Here is a 17,938-nt window from a genome sequence, read left to right as displayed (position 1 = left end):
CAGGTGCATATTTTATGCGCTGTCCTGGGAACGAGTAAATCGCGCGGTTACCCAGTGTTGTTTTGCTCATGGTGGGAAGATTTGGGGAAGATTAGGCATATGATTTTTCCATTTTTTAGCCATGAAGCAGGAAATTTATCACCAGATACTAACAATGATGCATACTTATGGCTCACGGGACTGTTTGAAGACGATTGCTTTGCAGTTTCCTGGGTAAGTCTTGCACAAAACACCCAAGAATGGAGAATGTTTTGGCTTCGCGCTTTACTGTATAAGCTTTTTCGCTCACAGTGTAGGCTTATAAAAAAAAGTTATATGTCAGTTTAGGAGTAATAAGGGAAATTCTGTCCTCGTGTCTAAATTTTATTGTCAACTAAATGGGGTTGAACTTTGGTTAAATGTAGCTGTGAAGCTTTATATGACAACAATCAAAGTGGAACTTTAAAGTTAACTTATTTCATTTGTAACAAATCAAATTAAATTTCTTTTTGTACAATGACTGAGAGAATTCTTGCAAGTGTGGTCATTGGTTGAAAGTTATGGTTGATCAAACACAGACCCAAGCTCTCTCTCCTCTTCCTTTCAATGACACAGGAGGAAAAGGGACGGAGTCTGGGATCTTGTTTGATGGTTGACGAGAGTATAGACCATGACAGTGATGTAACATGTATTCACTCTGATCATTTCTGATGACCTTCTGTGGGTGGGTATGGATATACAATAGCACAAGGTATAGGTTTCCAGGATCCACCCCACCCAATTAATTTCTTCAATGAAGGGGTGCCTTCCATTAGTCAGAACTGGCCGACCAGTCTGGTGGTTTTGAATGAGAAATGGGCCTTTTCCACAAAATTCTCCCATAAATCCACCACAACTGTGTATAATATTTATGCATTGACCGAACAGGACAAATCTGACTAACAGCAGAATTCTGTTCTTGAATATACTAGTCTGTTCGGCCAGTTCTGACTAATGGAAAGCACCTGAGGATGTGTCCCACCTCCTTGACCCTCAAATTGATACAAGGCTAATTTAAGCATTAGAAACACTAGGTTTTAACATTCTTTACTTTTATAAAACTAAAAATTTCACAGATTTTAAATAGCAATGAGCAATTCTTCCCTCTTCTTTATAAAATTGGGTAAAATGTCACTAGTTTCCTTTGCAATAATTATTATTATTAGTATCAATTTTTTGTTTATATTTTCAGTGTGACATACAACACTCTTGTTAGTATATACTCCCAAGACTACCAGGTAAGTCAGAGATTTAAACATAATGGAGAAGTAAAAATAAATAAGAGGTTATCCAAGGAAAGTTGAGTTGAATATTTATAGGAATAAAAAAGTTTTGAAGAGTCAAAGTTTATGTTAACATAAACTTTTGAATTCTCTCAAACTGTCTGTTGTGTTTACTTCAGGGTGTGTATGCAAACATGCACGTCATCTTTTATTTTTGTAACTGGGGCAGAGTTACTGTCTCAAGAGCCTGCAGATAGCTCACTGGTGTTGGCAATCAACTTCAGTTCAGTGTGTAGCCCTGGGATTATTTCTACAGTATTGTAAAAAAAAGTAATGCAAATGAAATGCACGAATCTTGTTCTTTGTTCTTGCGAAAATTTCGCTCGAAAAGTCACGCTAAAAGCTCGCATCACTTCGAGCAAAATTTCGCAAGAACAAAGGCCGATATTTCTTCGAATTTTCCTTACCTCAACAATAATTTGCGTTGGATGGGATTGCAGGCTACCCTCAAGCATTTTGTCAGGTTGTCAGGTTGTGGGAGGCGCGGTGGCCTAATGGTTAGTGCGCTCAACTCCGAGTCGAATGGCCCGGGTTTGAGGCCTGGCCGGGGCGCTGCGTTGTGTTCTTGGGCAAGACACTTTACTCTCACAGTGCCTCTCTCCACCCAGGTGTATAAATGGGTACCGGCGAATTTACTGCTTGGGGGTAACCCTGCGATGGACTAGCATCCCATCCAGGGGGGAGTAGCAATACTCCTAGTCGCTTAATGCTACGGAAACCGGGATAAGCTCCGGCTGTATGAGCCTCATGGCTCGGACACAGACTTTACCTTTTACCAACGATAATTCGCACTGGATGGGATTGCAGGTCACCCTCGAGCGTTTTGTCAGGTTACTTACTCAGCTCTGAGTGGAGAAAGCCATTGTAGACCTTACATACAGAGTTGTACAATCTTCATAAAATATAAGTGTTTTTGCCGTAGGTTGCTTTTGAAACTCATATTACCATTATTTTCCTCTGGCAGAAAAAGACCCGTAAAAATCACCACAAGCACCACAGGCCAGATGTAATGGAGAATTACTATAAAAGGTCTAAAAAGCTCATTCTCTGTTGTTGTTCTCACTTTGGGACTTGAGGGGTTGAAAATCGGGTCAACACTGTCTTATGAACATGATGTCCATTGCTGTCTTTTTTTAAATTATTCATGACATACTTCAATCGCTTTATTTTGGAAGCTTACTTTTTTAAAATTTTGTGTTCAGATATTTGTCAGGCGTGGCCCAAGACTCTGGAGAGCCTGTTTTGTTGAGGATCGCAGAGGAGGTAATATTTACTGTCACTATAGAAGAGGGATAAAAAAAATTTCCTGGCAAAATGTTAGGAATTCTACACTCTATATAATTTTTAGTTTTTAAGTAATGTTGCATTTTTTTGCTTTTCAAATCTTCAGGTTGATTTGTCTCATTCGCTTCTGGCGAGAATAGTTCTAGAAAGGCATCTTTCCCACACTTGTTATGAAGGACAAAACCGTAAGTGACACACTTGTGTATGGAGTGTTTTTTACTTGAGTGTCAAAAGTAATTTGCATTTGCATTGGTTTTGCATTTCTTTGCTAAGTGTTTCGTTTAAAAATTTCATGCAACTTTCTCAGCCAATCAAAAGTAAAACCAAAACCAATCGTGGCTCGTTTGCGCACGTTTTCCCGGCACACTTCATGCTGGCTATAGCTACGTGATTGGCTAGAGTGATTTCTTTGGTTTTGGTTTTACGACACTCAATTGAAAACTGCTCTAAGTACATGTACCACTAAATATACATTAATTTTAGCTTTACTGCATGTTCCTCTATTTTGACTGCTTTTTTGGTAGAGTGTTATTTGTGTAATTCAAATTTCATTGTTTTGCTTTTTTTTCTGATGGGGCCATTTGTAACTCTGAAAAGTAAGTTGTCTTTTCAGCCTAACCCTTGAGTGTTCTCATCGACTTTAACAGGAAGCAAAGAACAGTCATACACATTGATTCTAGATGTGGCTAGATCTGGACAGTTTATCAACACACAAAAAACAAACAACCTGATGCGCGAGAATGATTTTGTGACATCAAGGGCTTGTTTTTTTCCACAAAAATTACATGAATTACCCTGTAATATCACAGAACAACATTATCATGCTGAGAATTTAAACATCCTTCTTGCCTGCACAACTCTGGGGAAGGGGGAGGGGAGGCACAAATACGATTAAGTGTATACATACTAGTTATGCAACGCTTTCGAGTGGTATACTATGGAATATCCCACGAGTCACTTGTATTTTCTCAGTATACACGCAAGCCTTTAGGCGAGTGTGTATGCCAAGAAAATACAAGTGACACGTGGGATATTCCATAGTATACCACGAGAAAGTGTTGTGTAACTATTTTATACTATGTCATAGAAAATACGCTAACTAAATATTGTCGAGAATACAGTCGCAGCGCACTATGGGAAGGTTGGGTTGAATACCGTCGAATATACAACGGCTTTCCTGTATTCTGATTGGCTGTATTTTCTATGGCATGGTATAAATACTAGTTGTGCTATGCTTTTGAGTGCTATACTTAACAATTGAAGAGCTCCCGACAAGAACATCACCTGGACTTTCTGGCTAAAGCGAACGTTATCAAAACAACTCCAAATTGCGCGTGCAGGTTTGTTTACGTGTGCTTAACACTTTCCTTTGTTTAATTTGGCTGGTCTTTCGCTCGTTTTTGAAAAATTACACATGCAAAGAGACAAGGTTTTTGCAAGCGAGGCGCCTTTTTGACTTTTCTTTTACAAACGATAAACAAAGGAAACCTTTTGTTCCGCAAAACAATGAAACCAACTAAAGTTTTGGGATTACAGGCCTAGCCCTATCCCCTAAGCTTAACCCTAGTGAAAAAAGCTTAACCCTAAACCCCAAGGGTTTTTCAAATTTAGGGTTAAAAAGCTAAACCCAAGTTTAAGGGTTAGTGTTAGCGTTAGTGTTTCAAGCGGCTAGCTTTCACTGCAGTCTGCTTGCAGTTAGCTGCTTTTTGTTGTTTTGGGCAAGACTATTGTAATCTGTTACCGTTAGCTGTAATTTGAGTGAAATAAAGACCTATTGTTGATTGAATACGTTTTCTCGTGTTGTCACATTATACTAGTTTTGCTTTCAGTTAAGTGCCGCCGGCTTGCTCTCACTTCTATCTCCACTCCTTACATCATCACACATCTACAAAATCCCGCGAAAACAAGATAAACTAAGGCACGAATCGATTGATTGATTTATTGATTGATGAATATTTAATGAGACACAGAAAATAATTTTGCAAGGGGAGGCCCTCCCCCAAACCTATAAAGAATTTTTTAAAGTCTAAAACCAGGTCACTTCTTGGCAACTTTGTCGCGGCAGAACCCAAGCGGACCCTGTAAAACTCGCGTTGACGAAGTTCCCGGCAAGAAACCTCTTGTTTTAGGCCTTCTATGCGGCCAGGCTCAAACTACCTTGTTTGCAACGTTTTTTGTTTTGATAACGTTCGATTTAGCCAGAAAGTCCAGGTGACGTTCTTGTCGGGAGCTCTTCAATTATTCCACAAGCGGGCTTGGATGTGAGTTGGCTATAACCATTTCATATCGTATTTGTGTCTCCCCTCCCCCTTCCCCAGAGTTGTGCAGGCAAGAAGGATGTCTAAATTCTCAGCATGATAATGTTGTTCTGTAATTGTTTTTTAAAAACACCCAAAGAATTGCAATATCTAAGCTCCCCAGCTGTTTTCGTTCACAGGTGTTGGCTACCATATTTGTGGTCAATGGTATATAATTGCCTGTTAACCAATCAAAATGCAGGAATTATTATTGCAATATACCATTGCTAGTTTTTAATAAAATGGAATATCCCATGAGTCACTTGTATTTCTTGGTATACAAAATACAAGTGGCTCGTGAGATATTCCATAGTATACCACGAGAAAGTGTTGTGTAACTTTTTATACCATGCCATAGAAAATATGCTCACTCAAATAAATTCACAGCGCAGGATGAGAAGGTTGAGTTGAATACCGTCGAATATAGAGTGGCTTTCCTGAATTCTGGGTGGCTGTATTTTCTATCGATGATGGCATGGTATAAAGAGGTGTACACATGGGGAAAGGGGAGACAAAAATATGATTACCGTAATGATTCGATTTAGCGCCCGGGGCGCTTATTTAATTTTTGCACCTCGAGGGAGGGCGCTTATTCGAGACAGGGCGCTTATTCGGGACAGGGCGCTTATTTAATTTCTTGAGAAACAACCAAATGTATCTAACAATAACAGAAACTTTAACAGTTAGAAATTGTTTGAAGTTCAGTTACTTTTTAAAGAATTGTTCATTTTAGCAGTAAATATATACATGAACTGTACGGCGAACGGTCAGGAGTTTATCTAGTTGACGTCAATGACTTCGGTATGGGCAGTTATCCACAATAAGGGCACTTATTAGAATAAGGGTGCTTATGAGAACGAGGGCACTAATTAGAATGGGGGCGCTTATTGGAATAGAGGTGCTTATTTACAAAAACACATTCGAAGAGGGGCGTTTATTCGGAAGGGGGCGCTTATTTGAAGGAGGGCGCTAAATCGAATCATTACGGTAACTGTATACAGAAGTGTTGTTTCGTCTCTTTTTTTATAAATACCGTATTTACTCGAATAAGCGCCGCAACGCTTATTAAATTTTTCAAGCCTCAAGTGCGGCGCTTATTCGAGGGCGGCGCTTATTTGAGGGCGGCGCTTATTTAAAACTTGGATGCCACAAAGAATCTTATCTTTTACAGTTATTGAAAAGAGCACCTTTTGATTGTCAGTATTTGTCTCTTGCTGAGACAAAAGTGGCGCTAGCTGTCGTGACAAAGTTTGCCGCCTTCACAACATTTACAGAACTACGTAACTATTGTAAGAGTGTTGAATAGAAAAACCAATGGAAGAGCGATAAAACATGCAATCACTCATAACTGCAAAACATCGCTTTTGATGCCAAGAAATGTTCAAGCTTGTTTTAGAGTTGCTTTGTATTGCCGTTTTAAGTTAAAAGAAATTCTTCAAATAAGCGCCGCATCAGAACTGCGGTGCTTATTCGGGGGCGGCGCTTATTAACTTTTTTGTCCCAAATGCGGCACTTATTTGAGGGCGGCGGTTATTCTGGGGTGGCGCTTATTCGAGTAAATATGGTATGTTGATTTACTTGTTTTTTATTTCCTGTAATATCCTAGCTCCAAAAGGTGTGGTGAGTCAGATGATGAAAGACCCTCATTCCCTGATAGAGGACAAGACCCTTGCCAATGAGGTGCATCAGGTATGTTATGAAATGAATGAATGCATGCAAACACTTTACATCCACAGTTTTTTTAGTTGGTAAAATGAATGAATGAAGGAACATGAGGAAGGAAGAAAGGAAGGAGGGAAAGAAGAAACTAAGGAAGGAGCATGTGTAATCGAGTGTACCAAATAAATGGACAAGCAATATAAAATCAATAATTCTGCTTTCCATAATTAGGATGACAGAGAAGGGCCTTGTAGACGTTGTAGTTAAAGTTTTTTGACTTTAAAAGTCTGAACAAAAATAACTCAGTAGACTAATAAATTAGGCTTCTCTTTGCCTTTCAGTGTATACTTAATGATCCAAACTATGGACCCTTGATGGACAACATAAAACGGTATCCTATACACATGTTCTTGGAAACAAAAAAGCGTTCTCCAGTTTAAGTAAAATTGGCTTATAAGAATTCTTGATACTTAGCTAATACAACTTCTAACTTCGCTGACTCAGCTCTTCATAACAGTTGCTAGGTGTCATGTTGTGACTATGGAAAAAATTTTCAAAATTATGGCGCCATGTGCAGCATCCGTTGCTACGTGAAATCACATAAGAAAAGAGTCAAATTATTAGAAAAAAGAAAACAAATATATTGTATGACTTTGTTGTGTAGAAGAAAGACACAAGTTTTTCTTAACTGGCACTGCAGTTCTGTTGGTTACGAGTATGAGTTAATTCTCCGAGAGAGACTTCAAAATCGTGGCATTCCATTCTTGGGTGAGTGTAAGCCTTAGTAAATAAAAAAATGTTAAATAGAATTTAAGGGCAGAAATATCTACATGTAGGGGGCAGTGAAGTGTGCAGTGTTCAGATCAATAGGAGCTGAAAGTCTGTAGAACGTTAAGTCTGTGTTGAAACTTAACTCATGGAGCATGAAGCAACTAGGAGTATTTCTGCTCCCCCCTGGATGGGGAAATTATTTTAATGCTGGGGGTAGCCCTGTGTGGACTGGCATCCCATCCAGGGATCTTAGTCACTTCATGCGCTGGCCTGATGGGCCGCTATGCTTGAATGCAGACTTTCTTTAACCTGGATGGGATGCTAGGCTGTTACAGGGTTATAAACAGCATTAAATTCACTGGTACCCATTTATACACCTGGCTGGAGAGAGGCACTGTAAGAGTAACATGTCTTGTGCAAGAACACAACACAGTGACCCGGCCAGGGCTCGCACCTGGACCCCTTGATCCAGTGTCCAGCACACTTGCCATTAGGCCACTGCACCTCCCACATTCAATATGTAAAATCTGTTTTAATTCTAGAAGTAGGAGAAGCCAGGAGGCTCACTGGTGCTAGTGTTTAATTCCAGTTACTGTAGCATGATGCCAGGGCTTTATTGCTACTACCCCTGGATGGGGTGCTAGTTTTGTCCATTGCAAGTTCTCTTTTCCTTTTCAGTGCTCTAAAAAAGTCATATAATAAATCCTTTATTGACCAAGCTTGTTCGGTCAAGATATATGTGGTTATTGAACAAGCGTGAGGTCAAGATGGCAGGATATTGGCCAAGTTCTTTTTTTGCGTGTTTATGGACCGAGACGAAGTCTCGGTCCATAAAGAAAAAGAACTCGGCCAATATCCTGCCATCTTGACCTCACGCTTGGTCAATAACCCATATGTATTGTGTAAGGTTGCCCATTTATACTCCTGGATAGAGAGACATTATGAGTCAGAGTAAAGTGTCTTGTCGAAGAACACAAAATAGGGACAACAGTCAGACTGTTTTAATCCATACACCTGTAGGCCAGTGCACTAACCATTCTGCCAATGTGCAGTTAACTTTTCTGTGGGAGTGATACTAGTATTAAGCTCGGCATTTGGCCACATGTCTTGAGTGAACTAACCTGATTTACCAGATGGTTAATAATAATAATAATAATAATAATAATAATAATAATAATAATAATAATAATAATAATAATTATGGCACATCGAGCAGTATATCCACAGAGTGGCTCTTCGCCTGCCCGATCCTAACTAAATTTACAGATGTAAAAGATTAAAAAATATCTAAAAATTTAGTTCATCCATGTCCTTCCCCTCCCTCCCCCACCTAGTTTTCTCATCACTCGAGCATGTTCGATGTTCAAATAATTTTTCCATGTTTTCCACGTGAAAGGTGAGGATGACATGAGAAGTCGCGGGTATGACAAAACACCAGACTGCAAACTAGAAATTCCTATTGGTAAGTTTGTGCAGTATTTTTCTAAAGAGTAAGACACTCTTTAGCCATGTGGGTGAACTAGCGAAGGCCAGCCAGTACTTTTCCCCTTATGTGCTTAAGTCATTTTACTGCAACAAACTCTTTAAGATGGACACCTCCCTTTAAAAGGAAAAACGGGAACTTTGAAAAAGTCAAAGCGGATATGACGGGAAGTACGGTTTGAAGGAAGCAATATTCAGTTATATTGCAACCAAAAAATACTTGTATTTGAAGTCAGCTCTCAACATGTGAAACCTGTCAACATTTGACGTGCGGTGATGCAGTTGGACCCACATTCCTGACTTCATTGCTAATGTGCAAGTTAGGCGAGGCGAACAAGATATCAAAATAAAAATGCGCGGATCTTCTTGAGAAAAAGATAACCTTTTCTCTCACTATCTTATATGCAACTAAGTGTGAACATGTGACACAAAAACATCTGAGTTGGTATTACACGTAATGCGATTGGCTACCAAACTTTTAAAGTTTGAATGCCGACCAGAATCGAGTTTTTGCAATGCGTTAAGGATTTTTGAAAGCTAAAAAGATTTGTCTCAGTCACGGTTAAGTAGTGTTTCATTCAGACTTTTGTCTTCAGTACCTTTTAAGAGAGCTACGTCACGGGCAATGCTCCTTGAAAAAATTGGCAATTATTTTTCAAGCTTGCCGTTCGTAATCCGTCTTACACTAATGCTTTTTCGCCACACTGATACGATCGAAAACGCTCATTGTTCTGTAACGATACGTTTTATGTCTATCGGGCGTTATTTGCTTGTGCTTGAAACTCTCGACGGATGAATGGACGATTGGTTCGGTAAATAATATATTTCGACGCGGGACGGGGAGGACAACTCGGTAGAGCCACTGGCTAGGCTGCCGGCACTCGTTACGTATGCCAGAAGTACAGAGACCTTGCTCTTTAGCCTTAGCGGACGATAACACAGCAGAAAACCATGCAACTTCTTCGGAACTCAGCAAACCTTCTTTATTGTAGGTTAAACTTCAACGATACTTGACACTAACTCATAGTATATCTCTCGAGGTAATCCTCATAGTCTTTAAGGTAATCAAGGTAATCAAGGTAATCAAGGTAATCGATTTGTAACAGTTTACGCGTTACTTATATACTAATCAAGGCAAATACAGTTGTCTTTCGCTATTGAGTTCTAATACAAAAGAGATCTTATTGTACATGAATGAAAGTTAGTTTTTCATGCGAGCGATTTATGTATTTTCCAGAATATAGTATTTTCATTGGTTAAGTTATAATTAGAAATCCAGATAAACTTTTAGTCCGTTTACCTTGAGGAATATAATGCGAGAATAAAAGATTACTTTAGAAATGCAAAATCTATTATGTTTATGAATAGATTGACCTACTAAACTATTTGCAAAGTCTGGACAGATGTTCCTTTGAGATCTTTTCCTAATGTAAACTTTGTACTGAACTTATTGTATCATAAAATTACTACTACTGAATTGTATTGTATCGTTAACCATATTTGGAACGAAGGTCAAGATTTCAGATAGAATGGTATTTTATGTGCAATTCACAAGTATTTTCTGGTTTTGAGGTATTTTCTGAGTTCGTTTCCTTATACTTAGATAGGGATCTAATTCCTATCGTGACACCCCCCACCTTAAATTGAAAACCTCCTGGTTTTCGAAAATCTCCAAAATGGTTATTGATGAATAAATTTGATTTGGAAAGCAAGACAATTGTGAAGTTATGTATATATATTTCACTAATACATGTATTTCAATATATTGGAGGTCAAACTAGATAACGTGCATATGTTGAATAATTCGACGTTTTTAACGTAACTACGTTTTAACGTGGTATCATCTTAACTGGATCAATTTGGGATAATCTGTTTAAACTGAAATATTACTTGAGGAGGATGATATAACTATTCTAAACTTATTGGGAAGATTGCGCTGGGAGCGAATCGGCTATATATATATCGAAAAATTAAGTGCTTTAAAGGAATTGTGGCGGGAACTCGCCGAAGGATACTTGACTTATTAATGTTCATCAGTGTTCATTTTCTCTGTGAGAATTCGTGAATGAAATTCCGGTCCGGTCGTATTCCGTCAAGATGGGCGTTTTCGTTTAATATCCTGTGTTTGTTATCGTTATCCTGGTTGCAACTTGTGATAAGCCTCATTGAGCACTACAGCGCTGGGTACGGAGGTGTGTTCTTTCAGGCGGACGGGTGTGAGTACAAATAGCAACGTTGGGCTGTCTTGAACGCTATCCAGTGAACATTCGCTGTGGACACTTGAAGAATCTGGACAGATGTAGACTGCGGTGCTGGTGTTGATTTTGGTCGATGATTTCAGGTCCTGACCTCTAGCATGTCCATGAGGGGACATCAACAGCAAAATGATGAGAAATTTAAGAAAGAAGATAGCTGTCTTCTTACACTGTAGAATAAATGGACCACGAGCAAAGTTGGAAAAGGTCGGTGCTGGTATGTCGTCATTTTGTCGTTGACTGGGTTGAACTGTTAAAGTGGCCAAAGGTCGTGCATGTGTTGCTTTTAGAGACAACGTGATGGCGTGAGCGTTGTCAAGTTTCAGTGTTCCGTCTGCAAAATTAATAATCGCATCATTGGTCAATAGGAAATCTCGACCAAGAACAGCGTTGGTGGTCATATTTTCTATAACGTGAAACTGACAGGGAAATTCTCTTCCGTTGAATGACAAGGGTACTTCGATCTTTCCAGCTGTCGGTAGTTTCTCGCCACTAACTGTATCCACTCGTGAATAAGTGCTTGGGACAATGATGGGTGAGGTCCCTTCGGGAAAGGCTTCTTGTAAGAATGCGGCGTCTATTACGGAGATACAGGCTCCTGAATCAACTAAGAGGTCAACGGGACAACCATGTATTTTGGCTGTAACGAAGGCAGTGCGTTGCTCTCGTTCATAAGAAAGACTCGCGTTTGGAGATTTTGTAGACGTTCGATCCTGTTCTTTCCGTGCTTGCTTCTTTTGTGGGGCAGTGTCGTGGTGCACTTTTGCCTTGGCTGCTCGGTTTGTTTCCAGTTTTGAGTTGCTACTTTCTGGTGAGGTCAGCTTTTCATATGCCAGATTTTCTTCATTCACGGTAGGAATTACAGTCTTGTTCTTCATGTTACTGGGTCTGTCTGTTGTACAAACTTCTATTCGAACAACCAACTCTTGGTTACTGTTGGTTCGAAGGGATTTTACAGAGGCAGCTTTGGCATGATGTTTGGAAATGGCGACAAGGTCCGTCTTAATTTCACTCGGTTGCTTCTCGTTTGCATTCGTCTCAGTTGGACTGCTGACTGTGATGGTATCAATAGTGCTAATAGTTGGAACTTCTGAACTCACAGGTGAGTTTGATATCGGGTGGCTTCGTCTAGCATAGGAAACTGGTTCAACTTGCTCATTCTGGGTATTCGGATCGCTGGAAGGATGATTAGGCGAAGGGACAACTTGCTCAAAGGCAGCAATTCTGGGCTCGTTTGCTTGAGTGTTGCTGTTAGTGTAAACCGCTTGGGGCTGGTGATAGCTTGGACTCTGTTGGAATCGGTGAAAACAATTTTGTGTCACGTGACCAATTTTCCCACAAATGTCACAAATGGATCTTCGGGATGCATATGTACGCATAAATCCATCCATGCGGGCTTGCATTCTGCGAATTTCTTCTAATGCGCGGGATAATTCAGCGTTGACATTTGGCGATGCTCTATTCCTGTCATAGGTGTCAGCGTTCCGTCCTGTCTGTGGTTGGTCATCTCTCTGGGCTGCCTTAAGTTGGCGGATTTCTTCTCGTAGGTGACTAATTTCATCGTCTTTTGCGTTGTCGTGGTTAAAGTTCTCTTTTTGCGCGGGTTGATAAGCTGCGATTGTGGAATCTTGGAGATGGTGACCATTTAAGAGAGACATCATTTGTTTCTCGAGGCGAGCAAGCTTGTCATCAACAGAGGACTGGGGCGAGTACTGGTACGCAGAAATAGTAGCCTCTTTCGGTTTTTCTTTATTTGCCAGACTGGAGACAATGGTGTCCAGCTGTTGTTGCATACGAGCGAGAGCGTCATTTCCTTTGGCGTCTTGAAGTGATTGCTGGACTGTCTGGGTTAAGCGAGCGGCGTTTTCAGCTTCTCTGAATGTTCTGGGTTGACGCATAAGCACTTCTCGCTGGGTGTCAGGGCGTAAACCTTGTGTGAAAAACCAAACTTTTTCTTCCTCTGATAATTCAAGGCAGTCAAATTTGTTCTGGAGGTCTTCTATGTATTTGTCCAACGGCTCGCTGGGTCCTTGCTTTCGTGCTGATAAAACTTGACGCATACGCCAAACGCGATCCTTAGAGGAAAATCGTTCGCGGAGTGCGGCACTCAAAGTATCGAAGTCTTCTTTGTCGCTTCTGGAGAGCGAGCGGAAAAAGGATTCAGCAGGCCCAGCTAAATGCAGGGCGAGTTCAGCTAACGCTGCATCACTAGTAAGTCTAATTCGGCGGCGTTCCAAGTGGAGTTGAAATTTCTCAAGCCATCGTTCAAAGTTTTCAGTTTCGTATCCATGAAATAGGGTTGGTTTAACCGTGTCGGAGAGGCTTGGAGAAGTGTTTCGATCAATTTCCTGGGAAGCATCGGTACAACGTCTTACTTGACGTTGTAGTTCCAAAATATTCTGTTGGAAATCTGCTAGAGAATGAGGGTCCATGCTACAAGTGGTTAAATCCTCTTCGCTTGAGTTCGTGCTTGAAGTAGGTTCTTTAGTTTGAAGATCTTTGTCTTTTAGAATGTTTTCTTGTATTTTTACGATCGTTTTGTGACTGGCGGATCGTAGAAGCGGAATCGTTTCTTCCTCGTCGAGTTCGGGTTCGCTTTCTGAACTGCTACTCTCCTCGTCGAGTTTAGGTGTAACACTGCGCGACGAGCGTTTCTCTGGAGTATGAACGGCGTGAAGGGCCGTGGAGGGACTGGATTGTCCGGCCTGGGTGGCGGTTTGAAAATTCGTGGATGGACTTGTTTGTCCGGCCTGGGAGGCGGTTTCTTGGTTGAGTTGACGTAAATATTCTTGTTGTAAAATGCTGGGCGAAGGTGGTCTATTTCTGCGGGGCGATCCGCTTGGTTCGTGGACGGTTTCCGTGTTGTCTTGGCGATGACAGGCACAACGGCAAATTCCGGTGTTGGAATCAAAATATCCCGGTGGACAAAAACAATCTGGGTTGTGGACGATTTGTTGACTTTTCTTTTTTTTCTTGAACTGGTAAGGGCTTTTATTCTTCGACGGAGATTATATCGACTTGTTCGTTTACCTTTGGTCATTCGCACAACAGGCGAACAGGCACAATGTTCCGTAATAAAATATTGTTATCGTACAATAACAAAGTTCTATCTTCGGCTAAAAAGCACGATAGATTTTAAATAAATTCAACAAAGTTCTTGTATGTAAACGAACAGAGTTCGTGGATAAACACGCAATTTCGAAGTGACTGCGTGGACTTCAAGTGGAAATAAAACAACGAATACTCGGAAAGTTTTAGTTTCCGAGGGATTACCTTGAATTATTCGTTGAGTTCCTTTGTGTGGTCGGTTTTCTGTCCTCGTTGATCGTCGTAAGAGCTGAAAGAACGTCTCGGGTTCGAACACCGCTGTAACGATACGTTTTATGTCTATCGGGCGTTATTTGCTTGTGCTTGAAACTGTCGACGGATGAATGGACGATTGGTTCGGTAAATAATATATTTCGACGCGGGACGGGGAGGACAACTCGGTAGAGCCACTGGCTAGGCTGCCGGCACTCGTTACGTATGCCAGAAGTACAGAGACCTTGCTCTTTAGCCTTAGCGGACGATAACACAGCAGAAAACCATGCAACTTCTTCGGAACTCAGCAAACCTTCTTTATTGTAGGTTAAACTTCAACGATACTTGACACTAACTCATAGTATATCTCTCGAGGTAATCCTCATAGTCTTTAAGGTAATCAAGGTAATCAAGGTAATCAAGGTAATCGATTTGTAACAGTTTACGCGTTACTTATATACTAATCAAGGCAAATACAGTTGTCTTTCGCTATTGAGTTCTAATACAAAAGAGATCTTATTGTACATGAATGAAAGTTAGTTTTTCATGCGAGCGATTTATGTATTTTCCAGAATATAGTATTTTCATTGGTTAAGTTATAATTAGAAATCCAGATAAACTTTTAGTCCGTTTACCTTGAGGAATATAATGCGAGAATAAAAGATTACTTTAGAAATGCAAAATCTATTATGTTTATGAATAGATTGACCTACTAAACTATTTGCAAAGTCTGGACAGATGTTCCTTTGAGATCTTTTCCTAATGTAAACTTTGTACTGAACTTATTGTATCATAAAATTACTACTACTGAATTGTATTGTATCGTTAACCATATTTGGAACGAAGGTCAAGATTTCAGATAGAATGGTATTTTATGTGCAATTCACAAGTATTTTCTGGTTTTGAGGTATTTTCTGAGTTCGTTTCCTTATACTTAGATAGGGATCTAATTCCTATCGTGACAGTTCTCATTGAAATCGCTGTTCAAAGTGGAGACATTTGAAAAAGGAGCCCTGTCGTTTCAGTGTGGATGGCGAAATGGAGGATTTCGAAAACGCTACGTTTTCGATCGTACCAGTGTGGACGATAAGCGAAAATGTATCGACGAAAACGTATTAGTGTGAACTGAGCTTCTTCGTCAGTCAAAACCATCATTGTTTATTTTCGAGTTTTTATTACTCCGTTGGTGTTTTTTTTTTTAAGTTAGAAAACTATTATTTTAAAGTTTCCTTAAATTTGAAAGTAATCAGAAAAGTGACTAAAATACTGTTCAGTTAGTTTTCGCGTCACGCATTCACGCTTGGATGCAACTGACGGTGCTGGTGTCCTGTTAGTCTGACTTCCCTTTAAAGAGGCTATGTCACGCTATTTTAGGCAATTTCGGCACCGACCAACTGGGAATAGAATTAACTGAAATATCACAATAATTGCTTAAAACTGTAGAAGAATTCAAAAGAAACACAGCAAGGCTAAAAATGGGCAAAATTCAAGAAGATTAAAGTGGATTGCGTTCAGGTAAACTTGAAAAACGTTGGCCCGACTTTTTTCCAGTTTATCTCAATTTGTATGAAAGTGTCATTTACAATGCTTGGAAATCATCCTTGTTTATTATGTGGCTGTGATTTTGTCAATAAAAGACTTTTGCCCTGCCAATTTGAACGTAAGAGATCTTAATTCATGAAAATAAATAGAATAACCAAAAATGCCGTGACGTAGCCCCTTTAAGTGGACACCTACTAAGGCGGAGTTCGTATTGAGAGTTGACTGTATTTGTATCCTTTTCAGCTGTTGACGGTTTCGTTGTTAACTGGATCGAAAGCAAGGCGTCCTTTGGTGACGAGTATAATCACCAGACGTATTTAAAAGATCAGTTCTGGAGCTACTGGAACAGGTAAATCACTTAACCTCGCCCTCCCCACTCCACACCTACAAAACTACGGCTTTGTCGATGTTAACTAATGTTGGGCGAAAGACAAAAAGTTGAATACCCCTGAATTATTCCCCCCCCCCCCCCAAAAAAAAAAAAAAAAACATCCCATTCCAACGACACACGAAGAAACATGTTGCATGGACAAAATTGCAGCTGGAATATGCTGAAACGACAAGTCGTCAAAAAGGCATTAAGCGCGAAGGGACGTGTAGCCACAACATGTCCCGGCTACATTTTTTTGTGCATGTTTTTATTTTGTCTCTGAGACATGTCCCTTGAGCGTCAGAAGCGTCAGAACCTTATAAAGACCTTGTTCCATAAGTACCTACCCGTTCGGTCTCCCCAGAGGGGTGAGGTGACGACATCGTCTTATCTAGGTCTTTTTACCGATTTTAAATTTCAATTCTTATAAGGGTTACCAAGCCAAGATTGGTATTGAAAATTCGGACATTTCCATTCGCAGTAAAGAATTGGTACTTTCAACAAATTGGTCTCGAACGCTTTTCCGCTACCCGTATTAACTTATAAGATAACGTGAGATAACGTCACGTCGTGTAACGTATCGTAACGTAATGTTTGACGCGTACTGGCAGAAAAGAGCTCAGTTTTAAATGTTAAATTCATAATCCACAATACTTGACATGCCATGAAGCATATTAGTCAGTAATTCAGAACTTAACGCCTTTTTTTTTCAGGTTCGGTCCAGGCATGGTAATTTACTGGTTTGGCTTCATTGATGAACTGGATTGTAACCGAGAACGTGGAATTATACTGAAAGACGACTTTCCTACGGATATCATTACGTTGGAATCTCTGTTGGAAACTCCGTAATCGGGCTGAGGTGTGAGGCTGGAAATGGGATCACTTTAAGAGATCAAGGTCAGGCTGCCTTTGATCTGATCGAGAGTTATTGAACGTATGCTGGCGCGCGAGGCTCGAGAGACGTGTGCGACAACGTGACGCCCGCGCGTAAATCTCACCCTCCTCGGAGGCTATGAGGGTGGGTATGGTGCCAAGAAGCTATTTAGCCCGCGTTAAATGTTTCCAGTAATAGCAATGCCAGGATTAGAAGAACAACAACGACAGATAAAGCAACTGAGAGAAAGACTGTATGATTTTACGAATTTCACATGTAAACCGTAAATTCAAAACTTCCACAAACATTGTTTTGTACTGGTGCAAAGTTTTGTTCCGAAGAACTGTGCTTGGCTGTCTCGTTGGCATACGGTTACAAAAAAAAAAACAATGTCATAGGCAGGAAAATCAATAGAGAAAATACTAACACAGAAATTTGGATTTACGTGGATCCTTGCCAAAGCGCCATTGCGACGGGAAGAGATGACAGGAAAAAGAAAACGCGTGGCAGTATTGAACAAGAACAACGCGAGAACAACAATATAATATATGGAGGAAAAGCTGTCTTATTTTGGTACGCCCCAGCTGACTATTGGCCGTTCTGAGGTTGCGCAGGAAACTGGGGCGAGTTTCAAATTTCAAGTAATCGATAATCTGACACCACCACATAAAAGAACTCGGTGAGATTGGTTATTTTACCAAGTTTGACGCTTTTAGGATGAACACAGACGAAGTAATGGGCCTTGAAACATGGTTAAATATCCATACAAACGTTTCTTATTTTGAGACAGCGTCCCCCAAAAC

The 17,938-nt window shown here is 40.3% G+C and overlaps 1 protein-coding gene across 1 annotated transcript; it reads left to right on the top strand.

The window, feature by feature from the left end:
* Positions 1-51: 51 nt before the first annotated feature.
* On the top strand, positions 52-17,569 carry LOC144634675 (CDAN1-interacting nuclease 1-like). The gene is made up of 11 exons (XM_078493702.1): positions 52-213; positions 1,211-1,256; positions 2,266-2,330; positions 2,504-2,564; positions 2,692-2,770; positions 6,489-6,571; positions 6,883-6,932; positions 7,242-7,309; positions 8,709-8,774; positions 16,135-16,240; positions 16,975-17,569. The coding sequence occupies exons 1-11, from the start codon at positions 122-124 to the stop codon at positions 17,108-17,110; spliced, it is 852 nt and encodes a 283-aa protein (XP_078349828.1). The 5' UTR covers positions 52-121; the 3' UTR covers positions 17,111-17,569.
* Positions 17,570-17,938: the final 369 nt, after the last annotated feature.

Source organism: Oculina patagonica, chromosome 13 (assembly GCF_052425735.1).
Source record: "Oculina patagonica isolate OP01 chromosome 13, crgOcupat, whole genome shotgun sequence".
NCBI lineage: Eukaryota > Metazoa > Cnidaria > Anthozoa > Scleractinia > Oculinidae > Oculina > Oculina patagonica.
The sequence above is the reverse complement of the archived record's forward strand: the minus strand, read 5'-3'. Positions and strand labels throughout refer to the sequence as shown.

Bases quoted from the DNA above. Each gene is read 5' to 3' on its own strand.
- LOC144634675 (XM_078493702.1), top strand. From the start codon at position 122: ATGAAGCAGGAAATTTATCACCAGATACTAACAATGATGCATACTTAT. The intron at 1,257-2,265 runs GTAAGTCAGAGA...TTCCTCTGGCAG, and splicing joins TATACTCCCAAGACTACCAG to AAAAAGACCCGTAAAAATCA. The intron at 6,572-6,882 runs GTATGTTATGAA...TTTGCCTTTCAG, and splicing joins TTGCCAATGAGGTGCATCAG to TGTATACTTAATGATCCAAA.